Source organism: Vipera berus (assembly GCF_964194415.1).
Source record: "Vipera berus genome assembly, chromosome: 3".
Classification (NCBI taxonomy): Eukaryota; Metazoa; Chordata; class Lepidosauria; order Squamata; family Viperidae; genus Vipera; species Vipera berus.
The window spans coordinates 63,347,054-63,360,780 of NC_138204.1; the positions used below are offsets into that span (position 1 = coordinate 63,347,054).

Genomic DNA, 13,727 nt, shown 5'->3' on the forward strand with positions numbered 1-13,727 from the left:
TTAGCAACAAAAAATTTGCGCTGCATTGTAGTTGTAAATCGAGGACTACCTGTATAAGGCTCTGTTCCATAAATTTTAGCTTTTATTCCAGGGTCAAGTGTGAAACTATTGAGTTCATTATTTTTATTAATTGGCCAAAGAACTAAACTTCCAAAACATTTGGAAAATGGTTTTGCGTCTAAAATATTATGCTATATATATTTAGTATATATCCTATGGATTATTTTCTGCTGAAAAAAAAATATAAGCATCTGTTATGTAAATCTCAGGCAGAATCTAGAGAATTGCTGGTGACCATTAAAGAAATAGTTGACTCTGAATATCATGTAAACATGCAACTCATCATGTCGGCTGAGAATTGATTCAGATAATCTCTGAGCTGACAATCTCACTTAAATTTGAATTAATTCTTTATATTGATGAAAGAAATATATTTCTTAATATAGTATGGCTTTAGGAACTTTATATCACAAATTACTGACAGAAAGTCTGGTGGCATTTCTCTAATCCTTTCGATAAAAGCACATAGCAAAAGCAGAACAAAAACCAGAGACATAAATTTCCATTGAAACGCAGGAAGAAACAAAGAACAACAAAAATAGTAATATTGCATTTTGCAATACTGTAGTTTTGCTAGGCTGGATTTAAAGTTAGACATACGCTGCAATAAATAGACATGTATTAATTAATGTCCAATTCATTGCAATGGATCTTTTCTAAATATAGCTAAATGCGCTGCTTTTGTTAAGCCTATTCTGAACCTGCAGACAGATGTGAATTTATGAACCCATCAAGTAGCAGATATTCCATTTCTTTTATTTCTTATTAACTCTTAATGGTTAATGTTAACTGGATATGTTTAACAGTTCACCTCAAGACAGGCACCTAGCGTTTGAAAGTATAAGACTACTGTCGCAGGATGATAAATCATGGTTTCGCAGATCATGGTTTGTATCAATTTAGCTGAAAATCAAAAAGCAAAAGTTTCTAAGGAACTCTCCCATCTTTGTTCAACGCTCTTGCTCAACAAAGACTTCCAAAAACTCAACTGCTCGTACTTCACACATTAATCAGATGGTATTGCGAAAGAAATACTTTGCTGTGAATTTTGGATTCTTCCTTTACAGCAAGAACGAACTTGATAAGACGAACTTCTCGTTCAAGAAGACGAATCCCTTATTTTTATTCGTTCCTTCATTCCAGCCGTAACTTCCTTCCCGCAATGCTTTGCAGCAATGAGGACGTCAGTAGAAAGCTGTGCAGTATGTTAGATCCTGAGGACAGTGCGGAGCCTAAAATCGGTTCTTCCTTTCCTAAATTTTTTCTTATCCTTCTAGCCATGCTGATGGTCATAGGAGCCCTGCTGTTCTTGGCCTTTCCTGCCACCGAACAGAACGGAGACAGTTTTTACTCGTTTAAAGTGGTCAACATCCGGGGCAAATTAGTCTCCCTGGACAAATACAGAGGCTCGGTAAGTCTGCGAAGGAGAGCCACCTCTGCTCCACCAACTAACCAGCGAGTCATCTCGGCATGCCTGCATGACGGGCGGGGAAAAGGAGAAGGCGCACCGATCTGGCTGGGAGGGTTTGCGGGGTGGGTGTCCTGATGGGGCTCCCGGTTGCCTGCGCCATTGGGTCTACGGTTCTGTAAATCTCGTATTAAAAAAAAAATTACAGTCGGACTTTTCCCCTTTTCTTCTTCTGTCCGTGTGCGCGGAGTTTGTCTCCCTCTGATTTTTGTGAACGGCCGATTCCGCATCTACGTGGCACTCCCCGCTTACATTTATTTGAGCATGTTTCTGAATAGGGGAGATAAAGGCGTGGAGTTTTGTTTTGTTTTGTTTTGTTTTTTTAAACGATTTACCGAACGACCCTGCAAACCATTCGTTCTCTTTAATACAAAACAAACAATTGATTAACCGGGATGGAGGGAAACAGAGTAGATATCATCCTGTAAAGACAGCTCGAAAATCAGTGTCGGATTCCTTTTAAAAAAAAAGATAATAAAATACTAATATTCACGAGTTTTAACACTGGATGTTTCTGTCAATGTAGAAAGTCTGAAGGAAATCCAGGTAAAGTAAATAATTTAAAATTAATGTTTTAGAACTCAGAAATTGAACTTGATGCTCTCTTGCTAGAGATGTGAATTTAAAGGTTCAGAGTTTTTTTTAATTATATAGTAGGTAAGAAACGTGTTTGATACATATAATTATTAAAAAGCACCTGAGATATAAACCTTCTGCCTGAAAACTATTTTTCCTTCTATATTCCATATAAACCATACTGAACCTCTAGTTAGAGATTTAAGAGTAACTTGGAAAACACAAATACTTCCTTTGAAGTGGCATCACTTGAATTGCATAGTTCCAAATGCAGGCAGATAAGTAAAGTAATGTATAGATTATTTTACCATAATGTATACTGACCTACATTAAAATTTATTACTGCTTGCTGAGGCTTTAATTACTGATATATATTGGTGATGATGATAATATCTTTGTTTAAAATCTGAAACCAGATAGGTAAATAGATATTCCAAGGTCTTAATTTTAATTTTAAATTGAGACCTAATTAAGAATTTAATTAATTAGGACAGTGCATAGAGACCCTAAAAAAGGTAAAGGTTTCCCCCGCACATGTGTGCTAGTCGTTTCCAACTCTAGGGGCTGGTGCTCATCTCCGTTTCAAAGCCAAAGAGCCAGCACTTGTCCGAGGACGTCTCTGTGGTCATGTGGCCAGCATGACTAGACGCCAAAGGTGCACGGAACGCTGTTACCTTCCCACCGTAGTGGTCCCTATTTTTCTACTTGCATTTTTACATGCTTTTGGACTGCTAGGTTGGCAGAAGCTGGGACGAGTAACAGGTGCTCACTCTGTTACGCAGCACTCGGGTTTCGACCCGTGAAACTGCCGACCTTCTGATCGACACGCTCAGCATCTAACCCACTGAGCCACCGCGTCCGTTATAGAGACCCTACTGTTCCTTATAAAAATGGATGTTTGAATGGATTGAGGATAGAAGTAGTTGTTACCATCTTTTACTTCCTCCCTTTATTTTCCTCTGATATTAATGCATACCCAAGTGTGTACATATAAATCAAATCAGGATGTTCTCTGTTCTTCCTTCCTTCCTTTTACACACACATATGCACACACATTAAGTTCCTATGGAGAAAAAAATAGTGACAATGAGATACTTTTGGGTACTAATTGAAGAACTCACAGAAAGAACATTATTGTACTATATTTCAGCAATCTACAAATAAAAACCCTTTATCCAGGCTTTGATGCAAACAGATATAAAACTTTGATACTCTGATATGAAACTAGTTGTTTATTCTAACCAAGATTAAGCATTCAGCTCTTGTTAGTTATGAAAAAATGCATTGGGGCAGGATTCATTGCATTCCAAATATGTTCCAAAATATTTTCCTATTTAGATGATCTTTATTTTATCAGCTCCCTAGAAGATTTCTTTTATCTAGATAGGTAGTAAAATGTATGGCCTTGGTTGGTCTTGGCAGCTAAGCAGTATAGCATAGTTTTATTTATATCCTGCCTTTATTATTTTTATAAACAGCTCAAGGCAGTGAATGTATCTAATGCTCCTTCCTCTTATCTTCCCCACAACAATACCCACCCTGTAAGGTGGATTGGTCTGAGGGAGAGTGACTGGCCCTAAGTCACCCAGCTCCCTACACAAAGTGGCGGCCTACATTGGGAAATAATTTCTTTAGAAAATTTTGTCTCCATATAATATGTCCAGAATATAATACTTTGAGCATGGCATTTGTGCCTTGAGTGAGAAGTCCAATGTCTAATGATATATTTGTTGGTTTTCTTAGTTATTTATTGTACTCTCAGGCATCTTCTCCAACACCAATTCAAATGCATCAATACTTTTTCTATCTTTCTTCTTCAGTGTCCAGCTTGTTCTTCCATACTGCCAAAAGGAAAACCATTGACTGCACCATTCTAATCTTTGACATCTGAATATCTTTTCCAAGGTCTTCATTGCTCATCTACTTAGCACTACTCTGCAGTATATTTCTTGGCTGCTGGTTTGTTTACTGTTGATGGTTGATCCTAAAAGACAGAAGCTATCTACCACTTCAGTATTTTCATTGTTAACAAAGAAGGTTACATGTACTTTAATAGACTTCTTTAGAATACTTAGTTTATACCAATATGCTCTTTACATTTCTCATTGTCCAAGAAGATAACATTTATAAACACTTTTAATGAATTTGTTATATCATATATTTCCTCTAAAGCAAGGTTCTCCAACCTATGGGCCATGAGGGGATTGCAACCAGGCTGCAGAAATGGCCAGCGTGGGTAAATGCACATGTGCATTCTCACTTGTGTGAGCAGCAGGCAAGCACAGGTGGTCCATTGGCGTGGGCAGGCACGCCGGCACGGCACTTGCACAAATGGAGCTATGTGCGTGGATGCTTGCCGGCCACTTGCATGGAGCCATCCCCTCTCCCCCTACCTCCCATCAGTCGCAAAGCCAGAAATGTTGGGGAATTCTGCTTTAGAGTGCAGAGTAGCATTAACACAGTCAATCCTTACTTTTATCCTCACAAGAATTATAAGTTGCCCACTGAATTGCTAAATACTTGACTAATCCCAGAAAGAGGCTTGTTAGCATTACTACAGTTATTCCATCTTTTCTTCCGTAATAGATTTTGTAGAAAGAAAGAAGAAATACAAAAACCATGCTGAAATTGTCAACATCTCATAAAGTCACTTGTAAAATCAGAAATTGCATAATGAAAGTAGCAATACCCAGAGTCCTTCTCTGAAGGAGATCAGTGGTTCAAAAAAACAATGTGAAAAGTAAAAATAAATATTTTAAAGTATGCTTAAAAATGTGTGTGTCTCTGTGTGTATAATTTCACAGCTACTGCCCAGATAGAATTCCATATCTTGTCCTTTTTATGATAGCAGCTAATATATTTTCTAATATTATATGCCCTGATAATTTCTTCCAGTTTTATCATTGGTCTACAGAGATACTTCAAGTGATCTGAATTCTTGGTAATATGGTCAGTGGTTAAGGCATCAAGCTAGAAAGCAAGAGACTGAATTCAAATCTCGCCTTGGCCATGAAAGGAAGCTTGGTGACCTTGGGCTAGTCAGTCTCTCTCAGCTCAGCTCATCTCACAGGGTGGTTGTGGGGAAAATAGGAGGAGAAAGATGTGTTGGATGTCTTTGCCAACTAGAGTTGGCAACCAAATAAATAAATAGATAAATAAATTGCCAACTTTTTTCACTAGACTCTGCTCATATTCCCTAAGGCCACATTTGACTTTTGGCTTGATTTCAAAAGCCATTGGCAAGTGAGCCTTACAGGCTTCTAGTAGAGATATTTAACCCTTTCGGGGTGTTATTTGAGAGAAAAGGAATAGATTTTTTTTAAAAAAATACAGGAGAGATAAAGAAGTGGAGTTCCTGGTGCCTTTTGCCTCTGGTCAGCCTTTACCAATTTACCTAGGACGTGCAGAAGAGCCATCAAGATAGTGGCTCTGATCATGCAATTGAAGCCCCCCCCTTTTTTACATATCTGCATTAAAAGAGGCAGGGCATTTATGGCATGGCTGCAGCTTTCATCTGGACTTTTTGACACCCCTCCCCATGGATACCCCTGAGTATAATTCTAAAGGACCAGCTGTAATCTGCAATAGGCTTTCATGCTGTCAAAAGCTTCTTCCACTGATTCTTGCAGATCAACCTTCTCATAAGAGCCTTGGTGGAGCAGTGGGCTAATGCCTCCTTAAGTAACACCAGCTGCCTGCAATTAGTGCAGGTTCAAGTCCCACCAGGCTCAAGGTTGACTCAGCCTTCCATCCTTCCGAGGTAGGTAAAATGAGGACCCAGACTGTTGGGGGCAATAAGCTGACTTTGTAATAATGCCGCTTGGGGGGTGTATGAAAGCCCTAATAAGCAGGCATATACATAGAATGAAGGCTATTGCTAAGCACATTGATTTGTGCTTAAATTGTAAGCCGCCCTGAGTCTTCGGAGAAGGGCGGGATATAAATGGGATTAAAATAAATAAATAAATAAATAAACAGGGAATTCATTGCTATGCATATATCTGTCTATCTATCTATCTATCTATCTATCTATCTATCTATCTATCTATCTATCTATCTATTTTACATGCTCTCCATCTCTCCAGAAGCTATTCTTACAGTATTTTGTTTCATTTTCAACTTTTTTTGATGCACACATTTAACGCACACTTCCAAGATGTTGAAAGTAAAATGCAGGAGGAGTTACAGTGTCCACTAGATGGCAAACGTGATTCACATTCAGTTTTCAGGGGTTATGCATACTATATTGACAATAGTTTGATTCTCATCTTACATTTAAGAGCTAAGCCCTCTACAATCTAGTATTCTCAAGGAATAACAGAATGACAAATCCCATTATTTCTAGTCAACGCAGTTGTTGACTTTCTCATATTGGAAGGAGGAATTAAAATATAGAGGCAATTCTACACTCGCAATTTATTTGATGGCTTATCGAAGCATAGATTTTCCATATTTTATCATCCAGTACTGTAGCTGGTCCTTTACAAGTTCTGGTTAGCCATATAGCAACCTTCCTATAATGTTGCTTTCCAAATAAGCAGCCACTCTGTCCCCAGAAAATCCAACTCAATATAGCAGCTGACTAGAAATCCTGGGAATTGTAGTCCTAATCCAGGTAGTTCTTGACTTAATGACCACAATTGATCCCAACATTCCTGTTGCTAAGTGAGCTATTTGTTAAGTGAATTTTGCTCCATTTTATGACTTTTCTTGCCACAGCTGTTAAGTGAATCACTGCAGTTGTTAAATTACTAACCCGGTTGTTAAGTGACTTTGCTTGTCAGAAAGTTGCAAAATGGGATCACATGACCCCGGGACACTGCAACCGTCATAAGTATGAGTCAGTTGCCAAGCAACTGAATTTTGATCACGTGACCATAGAGATTCTGTGAAAAAAGGTCATAAGTCACTTTTTTCAGTGCCTTTTTAACTTTGAATGGTCACAAAGTGAACTATTGTAAGTCGAGGACTACCTGTAAATGGCAGCGTTATCCCTGCCATGCTGAATTGGGAACAGTTCAATGGCACATAAGAATTCAGGAACTTCTGATAAGGAAACTTTCTTGTAGAGAAGAATTCCTACATAAAATTCAATGACTCAGTGAATTCAACCTTTCTCTGACCCAAAAGCTGCTACTTACTGGACAGCCATCTTTTTTGAGCAAAATGCCTGATTTTTGTCTGTCTTGTTTTTGCTAATGGCCAAAACGGACATCAGGTGGTTTTCCTCTGGCCATCTGAGAAATAACTATAACAATATATCTGAAGAACAGATGGCTGGAGAAGATGAATGAATGAACCTTTATTGTCAAAGTACAACCATGTATACATTGAGATTAGCTGAGCCTCCCTTCGTGCTCCCACCCCCCCAACTCACAGTGACAACAAACCTCCATCTTATTACACCATGTGAACTGATTGCACCACACACCGGCCTCGCAAGTCAATTCTGCATAAAGTTTATAAAAATTATTTCCCGTTCAAAAGCCTAACAGCCCACGGATAAAAGCTGTTTTTCTGCCTGTCGGTGCGGCTGGCTATACTCCTATATCTCCTACCCGATGGTAGGAGAGTAAAGATATACCGTCCAGGGTGTGAGTCATCCCTGAGAATTTTCCTCACTCTTCCAAGGCAACGAGCCCTGGCGATGTCATCCAGTGGTGTCAGGGGACAGCCCACAATGTCTTGTGCTGTGCTCACCACCCTCTGTAATACTTTCCTATCCGCGGCTGTCAGACCAGCATACCAAACCACAATACCATACGAGAGGACGCTCTCTATAGTAGACTGGTAAAATAGGGTCATTAGCCGTTGTTCTACCCTGTTCTTCCGCAAGACCCTGAGAAAGTGAAGCCTCTGTTGGGCCTTTCTGGCCACCTGGGTTGTATTAACTTTCCAGGTCAGATCTTCACAGAGGTAGACTCCCAGAAATTTAAAGGAGGAAACTCTCTCCACACAGTCCTCCCCGATGTAAAGTGGGGCAGGTTCCTCCTTTTTTTCCCGGAAGTCTAGCACCATCTCTTTCGTCTTGCCGATGTTCAGGTGCAAGTTGTTGTTACTACACCATATGGATAGTTTTTGTACCTCTGCCCTGTATGCTGTCTCATCCCCACTTGTCATTTGATATATTAAGGCCATTCAGATATAGACAATTAATGGCAAAATAGAATCCTTATTTACTTATTTTGTGTCTGACTGTAAATAAAGTTGTTATTACTGTTGTTAGTTTTGGTATTACCTCTAGTTAGATTAGAAGTTAAGAGCCTCAATGGCCATTTAGAAAAGTGCAGTGAAAAACTTATGATTCTAGCATAGAAAATGTTCTGCCCCCACCCACAACTTCTATGACCACTTCTGTTACCTCATGTAATTTATCTCAAAAATGGCATATGAAATTAATTAATTACAGGTAATTAATTGCACAATGCAGTTGTATGCAAAAATGTAGTCATCCCCTGATGAAATTGTTTCAATAAAACCTTAAAGTGAACAGAAATTGACACAACCTTTACAATATATAAAGTTAAATATTCACCTACCTGCAAGTTTGATTGCATAATTAGAATTTAAGCACAATTGTTTATACAGACTTTAAAAGAAAAGAAAAAACAGTAAATACGGCAGTTATGGCTGACAGTACTTGTTACACTTCCTTTGGTACAAAAGAAATTTTCCTGGAGTCAGTCTTTCTATTCTTTTGAATGTTTTCCCTATTCTTCCTTTCAAACCTCTGAGATCTTCTTTCAATTTTTTTCATGTCCCAAAATACTAGGCAGGGTTGTTTTGGTGGGGGGAAAGGAGATAGTGCTTTGAGTTCCTGGTGGGAATACAGTATACATAATGTGAAGATGATAGATAGATAGATAGATAGATAGATAGATAGATAGATAGATAGATAGATAGACAGACAGACAGACAGACAGACAGACAGACAGACAGACAGACAGACAGAGATTTTTTTTAAAAAAGTCACAGCCCTAGTGGATTATGTAGCTGAATGGCTTTTTAAAATAATTCTCTTTGTACATGGAAAATCCATGTTTCATTTTATGGATTGCAGTGGCGTACAAATTATAGGGGTGACATAATAGCAGTGTTCCAATATCTGAGGGGCTGCCACAAGGAAGAGAGGGGTCAATCTATTCTCCAAAGCACCTGAATGCAGGACAAGAAGCAATGGATGGAAATTAACCAAAGAGGGAACCAACCTAGAATAAGGAGAAATTTCCTGGCAGTTAGAACAATTAATTAGTGGAATGAGTTGCTTCCAGAAGTTGGGGATGTTGCAGCACTGGAGATTTTTAAGAACAGATTGGACAACCATTTGTCTGAAATGGTATAGGGTTTCCTGCTTGAGCAAGGAAGATATATATAAGAATTTTTCAATATTTATTCAGAAACTGAAAAGCATTTTTCCCCTCAAAGTAGATGTAAATAGTTAGATAAAATGCAGAGAAAAAGTTCAACAAAGTCTCTTCCAACTCTGTTATTCTGTTATTATCTACTCAGGTATGATTCTTTATTACCTACCTATTATCTATGGAATTTTGAACAATTTGCAACTATTTTTAATTGTTGCCCTATTAAAAAATATTTATTTAAAGATTTATGTGGCTGACCAACTCACCAAAATGTGATCACAAGCAAATACAAATCATGGGCATCCTGAAGGGTAAAAAAAAGTCATGATGACAATCACAAGCATGTAAAAACCTGCCCCTCATATGCATATAAATCACACACACATTCAAGGAGGCAAGGCAGTAATTTTTTATCTCTCCTCCACCAATACCTCTGATTTCCATACAGATATCCTCAGCTTAACTTCAAGAATAAAGCTGGATTGTACAGTGTAAGATTTACCAGACAACTGCACATTTTATAAGACATTTGTCCATAGAACAATGGCTAATGTGTTTGTTCCATTAGTGAAGGGAGGGGGAAAAATAACTGCAAACATACCTAATTTCAAATTGTCATGGGTCTCAAAAGGATTTAGTTAATTAGTTTATGTTTATCAGCATGTATGTATTATTATTTTTTCTTCTGTTCAATTGTATCTGTGACTTCCTGGACAAGTTCCTGCAGTTTTCTTGGCAAGGTTTTTCATAAGTGGTTTGCCATTGTCTCCTTGAGAGAAAGTGGCTGGCCCAAGGTCACCCAGCTGGCTTTTTGCCCAAGATGAGACTAAAAGTCATGGTTTCCTGGTTTCTAGCTGATGCCTTGACCACCGCATCTACTGTCTATCCATGTATAACTGAAGTCTAAAAGAAAAATATTATTTTTCTCAAGATGGTGTATTTCTGAAAATGGGATGTATAGGAAGTAAAGCATGCTATACTTTTGAAAATAGAATGCAGATTGTGTTATAACTTGTATTTTTGTTATTTCTTCCATTAGGTATCATTAGTTGTCAATGTTGCAAGTGAATGTGGGTATACCGACAGTCACTACAAAGCCTTACAACAGCTGCAGAGAGAGCTTGGTCCCTATCATTTTAATGTGCTGGCATTTCCCTGCAATCAGTTTGGACAGCAAGAACCCAATAGTAATAATGAAATTGAGAGTTTTGTCAGACAAACATACAGCGTTACCTTTCCTATGTTCAGCAAGATAGCAGTAAAGGGCACTGGGGCAAATCCAGCCTTCAAATATTTAATTGGTGAGTATTAAAACAGATTGAATCAGCTGCAAATACCAATTTTATTGTTATTTCCTAAAAACTGTAGACATTTTATGATAGCTATCAGGGATAGCCTACTTTCGAGAGATTTAGGGAAGGTTACTATGAATTCAACAACAATTTCTTTGATTCTTTTAAGTTTATATAGTAAAATAAATTGATGATTTGATTTTTTTTGGTTACTATGTTCAATTTTTCTCCTACATCCCAGGAAATCAATAGCATTAATAGGATTTCAGCAAAATTTAGTTGCCTTACACTTTATCTCATAGTACCCTATTCCTGAATTGCAAGTCACTCAACATGTGCCTTGAAAAAAATATAGCAGGCACAAATCTTTTAAAAAGTATTTGCTATTGCTTTAATATGAGAGAGAGAGAGAGAGACTGGGGAGGGAGAGGGAGAGAAGGGACAAAGAGAACTAAAAATTGAGGTGCAGAGGAGACAAATAAAGAAAAGGAAAAGGGATAAGGGATGAAAGAAAAACATGCTTATTATTGGTCATGTTGGCTAGTGATGATGGAAATTGTAATCCAATACATCTAAAGGTCACCAATTGGAAACAAAAGGATTTTAATTAATAAAATATATAAATGAATAATCAATGCAATTGTAAGGTTCTTTTTGCTGAAATGTTCCATTAGATGCTTATTTAGTTGAGCATTTTTTTTCCTTCCAAACCAAATTCTAAGATCTGGGTTAATCTTTGTTTTTATATTATTTGATTTTGCTTTGGATAATCAAATTTCTTCTTTAATCTTACACGTCTTTTAAGATTGGAAATATGCAAGATTAGAGAATTATGATATCACATCTCTGATATTTATACTTTTTTTATGTAGAATCCACTGGAGAAGAGCCAACTTGGAATTTCTGGAAATATCTGGTAGACTCAGATGGGAAAGTGGTAAATGCTTGGGACTCCACTGTCACTGTTGAAGAAATAAAACCTTATGTGATCGAACTTGTGAGGCAACTCATTCTGAAGAAAAAACAGGAACTCTGATTATTTTTTAAAAGCACACATTTTTGTATTTCTGTTTTTGGATCATTGATATAGGTCTTCATATTTCCAACAGATAAATAAATTTGGATTACCTGAGCTAACTTCCATTCCATAAATATAAGTATTTGTTTCTCTTATAGAATGTCCAGTACCTTTTCTAAGTAAATCATAGATATCAAAACTGATATTTAAGAGGAAAAGTAAAATTAATGAAAGGCCAGGTTTTATTTATTTTGCTGACAAATCACTTATTGCGTTTAGTAAGATGAAATGTCATGTAGCATTTTTTCAGACAGAATTCCCTAAACGCAGGTAGTCCTTGATTTACAACTGCAATGGAACCCAAAATTTCTGTTGCTAAGCAAGACAGTTGTTAAGTGAGTTATGTTCCATTTTATGACCTTTTTTTGCCACAGTTGTTAAACAAATCATTGTAATTGTTAAATGAATCATGTGGTTCTTGGGTGAATCTAGTTTCCACCATTGACTTGCTTGTTGGAAGCCAGCTGGGACAGTTACAAATGATGATCACATGATACCCAGACAGTGCAAAAGTCATAAATAGATGCCAATAGTCATGCGTTTGAATTTTGCTCATGTGACCGTGGGGATGCTGAAACAGTCACTACATGAATGGTTGTGAGTCAAGGAGTACCTGTAAACCTTACTGATAGTAAGTTTTATCATGAACATATCATGATCATGAACAATGATAATGTTCATAATGATAATGATAATGTTCAATATCATGAATATTATCCTGAGAATTATTTATAAAACAAAAACCAGAACAGAAAAACTTGATCCTAGCCTAGCCTAGGCGTAAGAAACAATGATTATGCTAGGAAAATACAGTATAGTCCTTAACTTTCCACAGTTCATTTACTGTCTGTTCAAAGTTGCAATGCTACTGAAAAAATTGATCTATGACCAGTTTTCTGCCTTATGACCACTGCTTCATCCCCACAAGATGGTCACAAGATCAATATTCAGATGTTTGGCAACTGACTCATATTTATGACATTTGCAGTGTCCCACAATCATGTGATCCCTTTTGCGACCTTCTGACAAACCAAGTCAAGGGAGAAGCCAAATTCATTTAACAACTGTGTTACTAATTTAACAACTGCAATGATTCACTTAACTGTGGCAAGAAAGCTCATAAAATGGGGTAAAGCTGACTTAACAGCTGTCTCGCTTAGCAACAGAATTTTTAGGCTCAAATAAGTCAAGGGCTATCTGTACACTTCCACATAAGCTTATTGAAAGTTTTCACTCACCCATGTATTCCTGAAAATAAGAATTTCTCAAGAATCTGTGTATGGGGTTCCTCCCGAAGCATATTAATACTGTAGTTTTCCAATTCCTTTCCCTCTTGTAATTCTGATTTGCTGTAGGAGATTGTGAGGTATCCATAGTACCATATGTTGTATGTGGAGGGAAGTTGCTAATAAGGATGAATTGATAAAAATAATCTATCCCCTTATCTGAATCAAAGGTTTTTTTTATGAATGGAGACTCTTTTAATAGTCGTTTTTGCTCCTAAAAACAGCACTGAAAAAGGGCCTTAGAGAAGCACTGATTTATATAAATATAACTTTGTTATATATCATCCACACTTTTTTTCCATAGCAATGTTACTAAAATTAAGTAACTTTATTTCAAAAGGGGCCAACTCTGTTTCTAACACTGGGAAAAGACTGGGAAATTTTCATTAATTGAACAATAATAAAAAGGGGTTCTTGTAAAATTGAGAGCTGTGTTTGTGAGTTTCTTTATGTTCCACAGATAGAAAAAAATCTACCATTAAAAAGTAAATAAGTAACAATGGTCCATTAAATAACCTTTTAAAGAAATGTGTTTAAAAATCTCAGTACTGTTTCTCATATTAAATTGAAAGAATGAGCATACTCCTGGAATAACCCCACAGGCAC

At 37.2% G+C, this 13,727-nt stretch overlaps 1 protein-coding gene across 1 annotated transcript; it reads left to right on the plus strand.

Annotated features, from left to right (window-relative positions):
* Window positions 1-1,194: 1,194 nt before the first annotated feature.
* Window positions 1,195-13,521, plus strand: GPX7 (glutathione peroxidase 7). The gene is made up of 3 exons (XM_081322396.1): window positions 1,195-1,471; window positions 10,505-10,766; window positions 11,630-13,521. Exons 1-3 carry the CDS (start codon window positions 1,223-1,225, stop codon window positions 11,791-11,793), a joined length of 675 nt encoding a protein of 224 aa, XP_081178522.1. The 5' UTR covers window positions 1,195-1,222; the 3' UTR covers window positions 11,794-13,521.
* The last annotated feature ends 206 nt before the right edge of the window (window positions 13,522-13,727 follow it).

Bases quoted from the DNA above. Each gene is read 5' to 3' on its own strand.
- GPX7 (XM_081322396.1), top strand. From the start codon at position 1,223: ATGCTTTGCAGCAATGAGGACGTCAGTAGAAAGCTGTGCAGTATGTTA. The intron at 1,472-10,504 runs GTAAGTCTGCGA...TTCTTCCATTAG, and splicing joins TGGACAAATACAGAGGCTCG to GTATCATTAGTTGTCAATGT. The intron at 10,767-11,629 runs GTGAGTATTAAA...TTTTTTATGTAG, and splicing joins AGCCTTCAAATATTTAATTG to AATCCACTGGAGAAGAGCCA.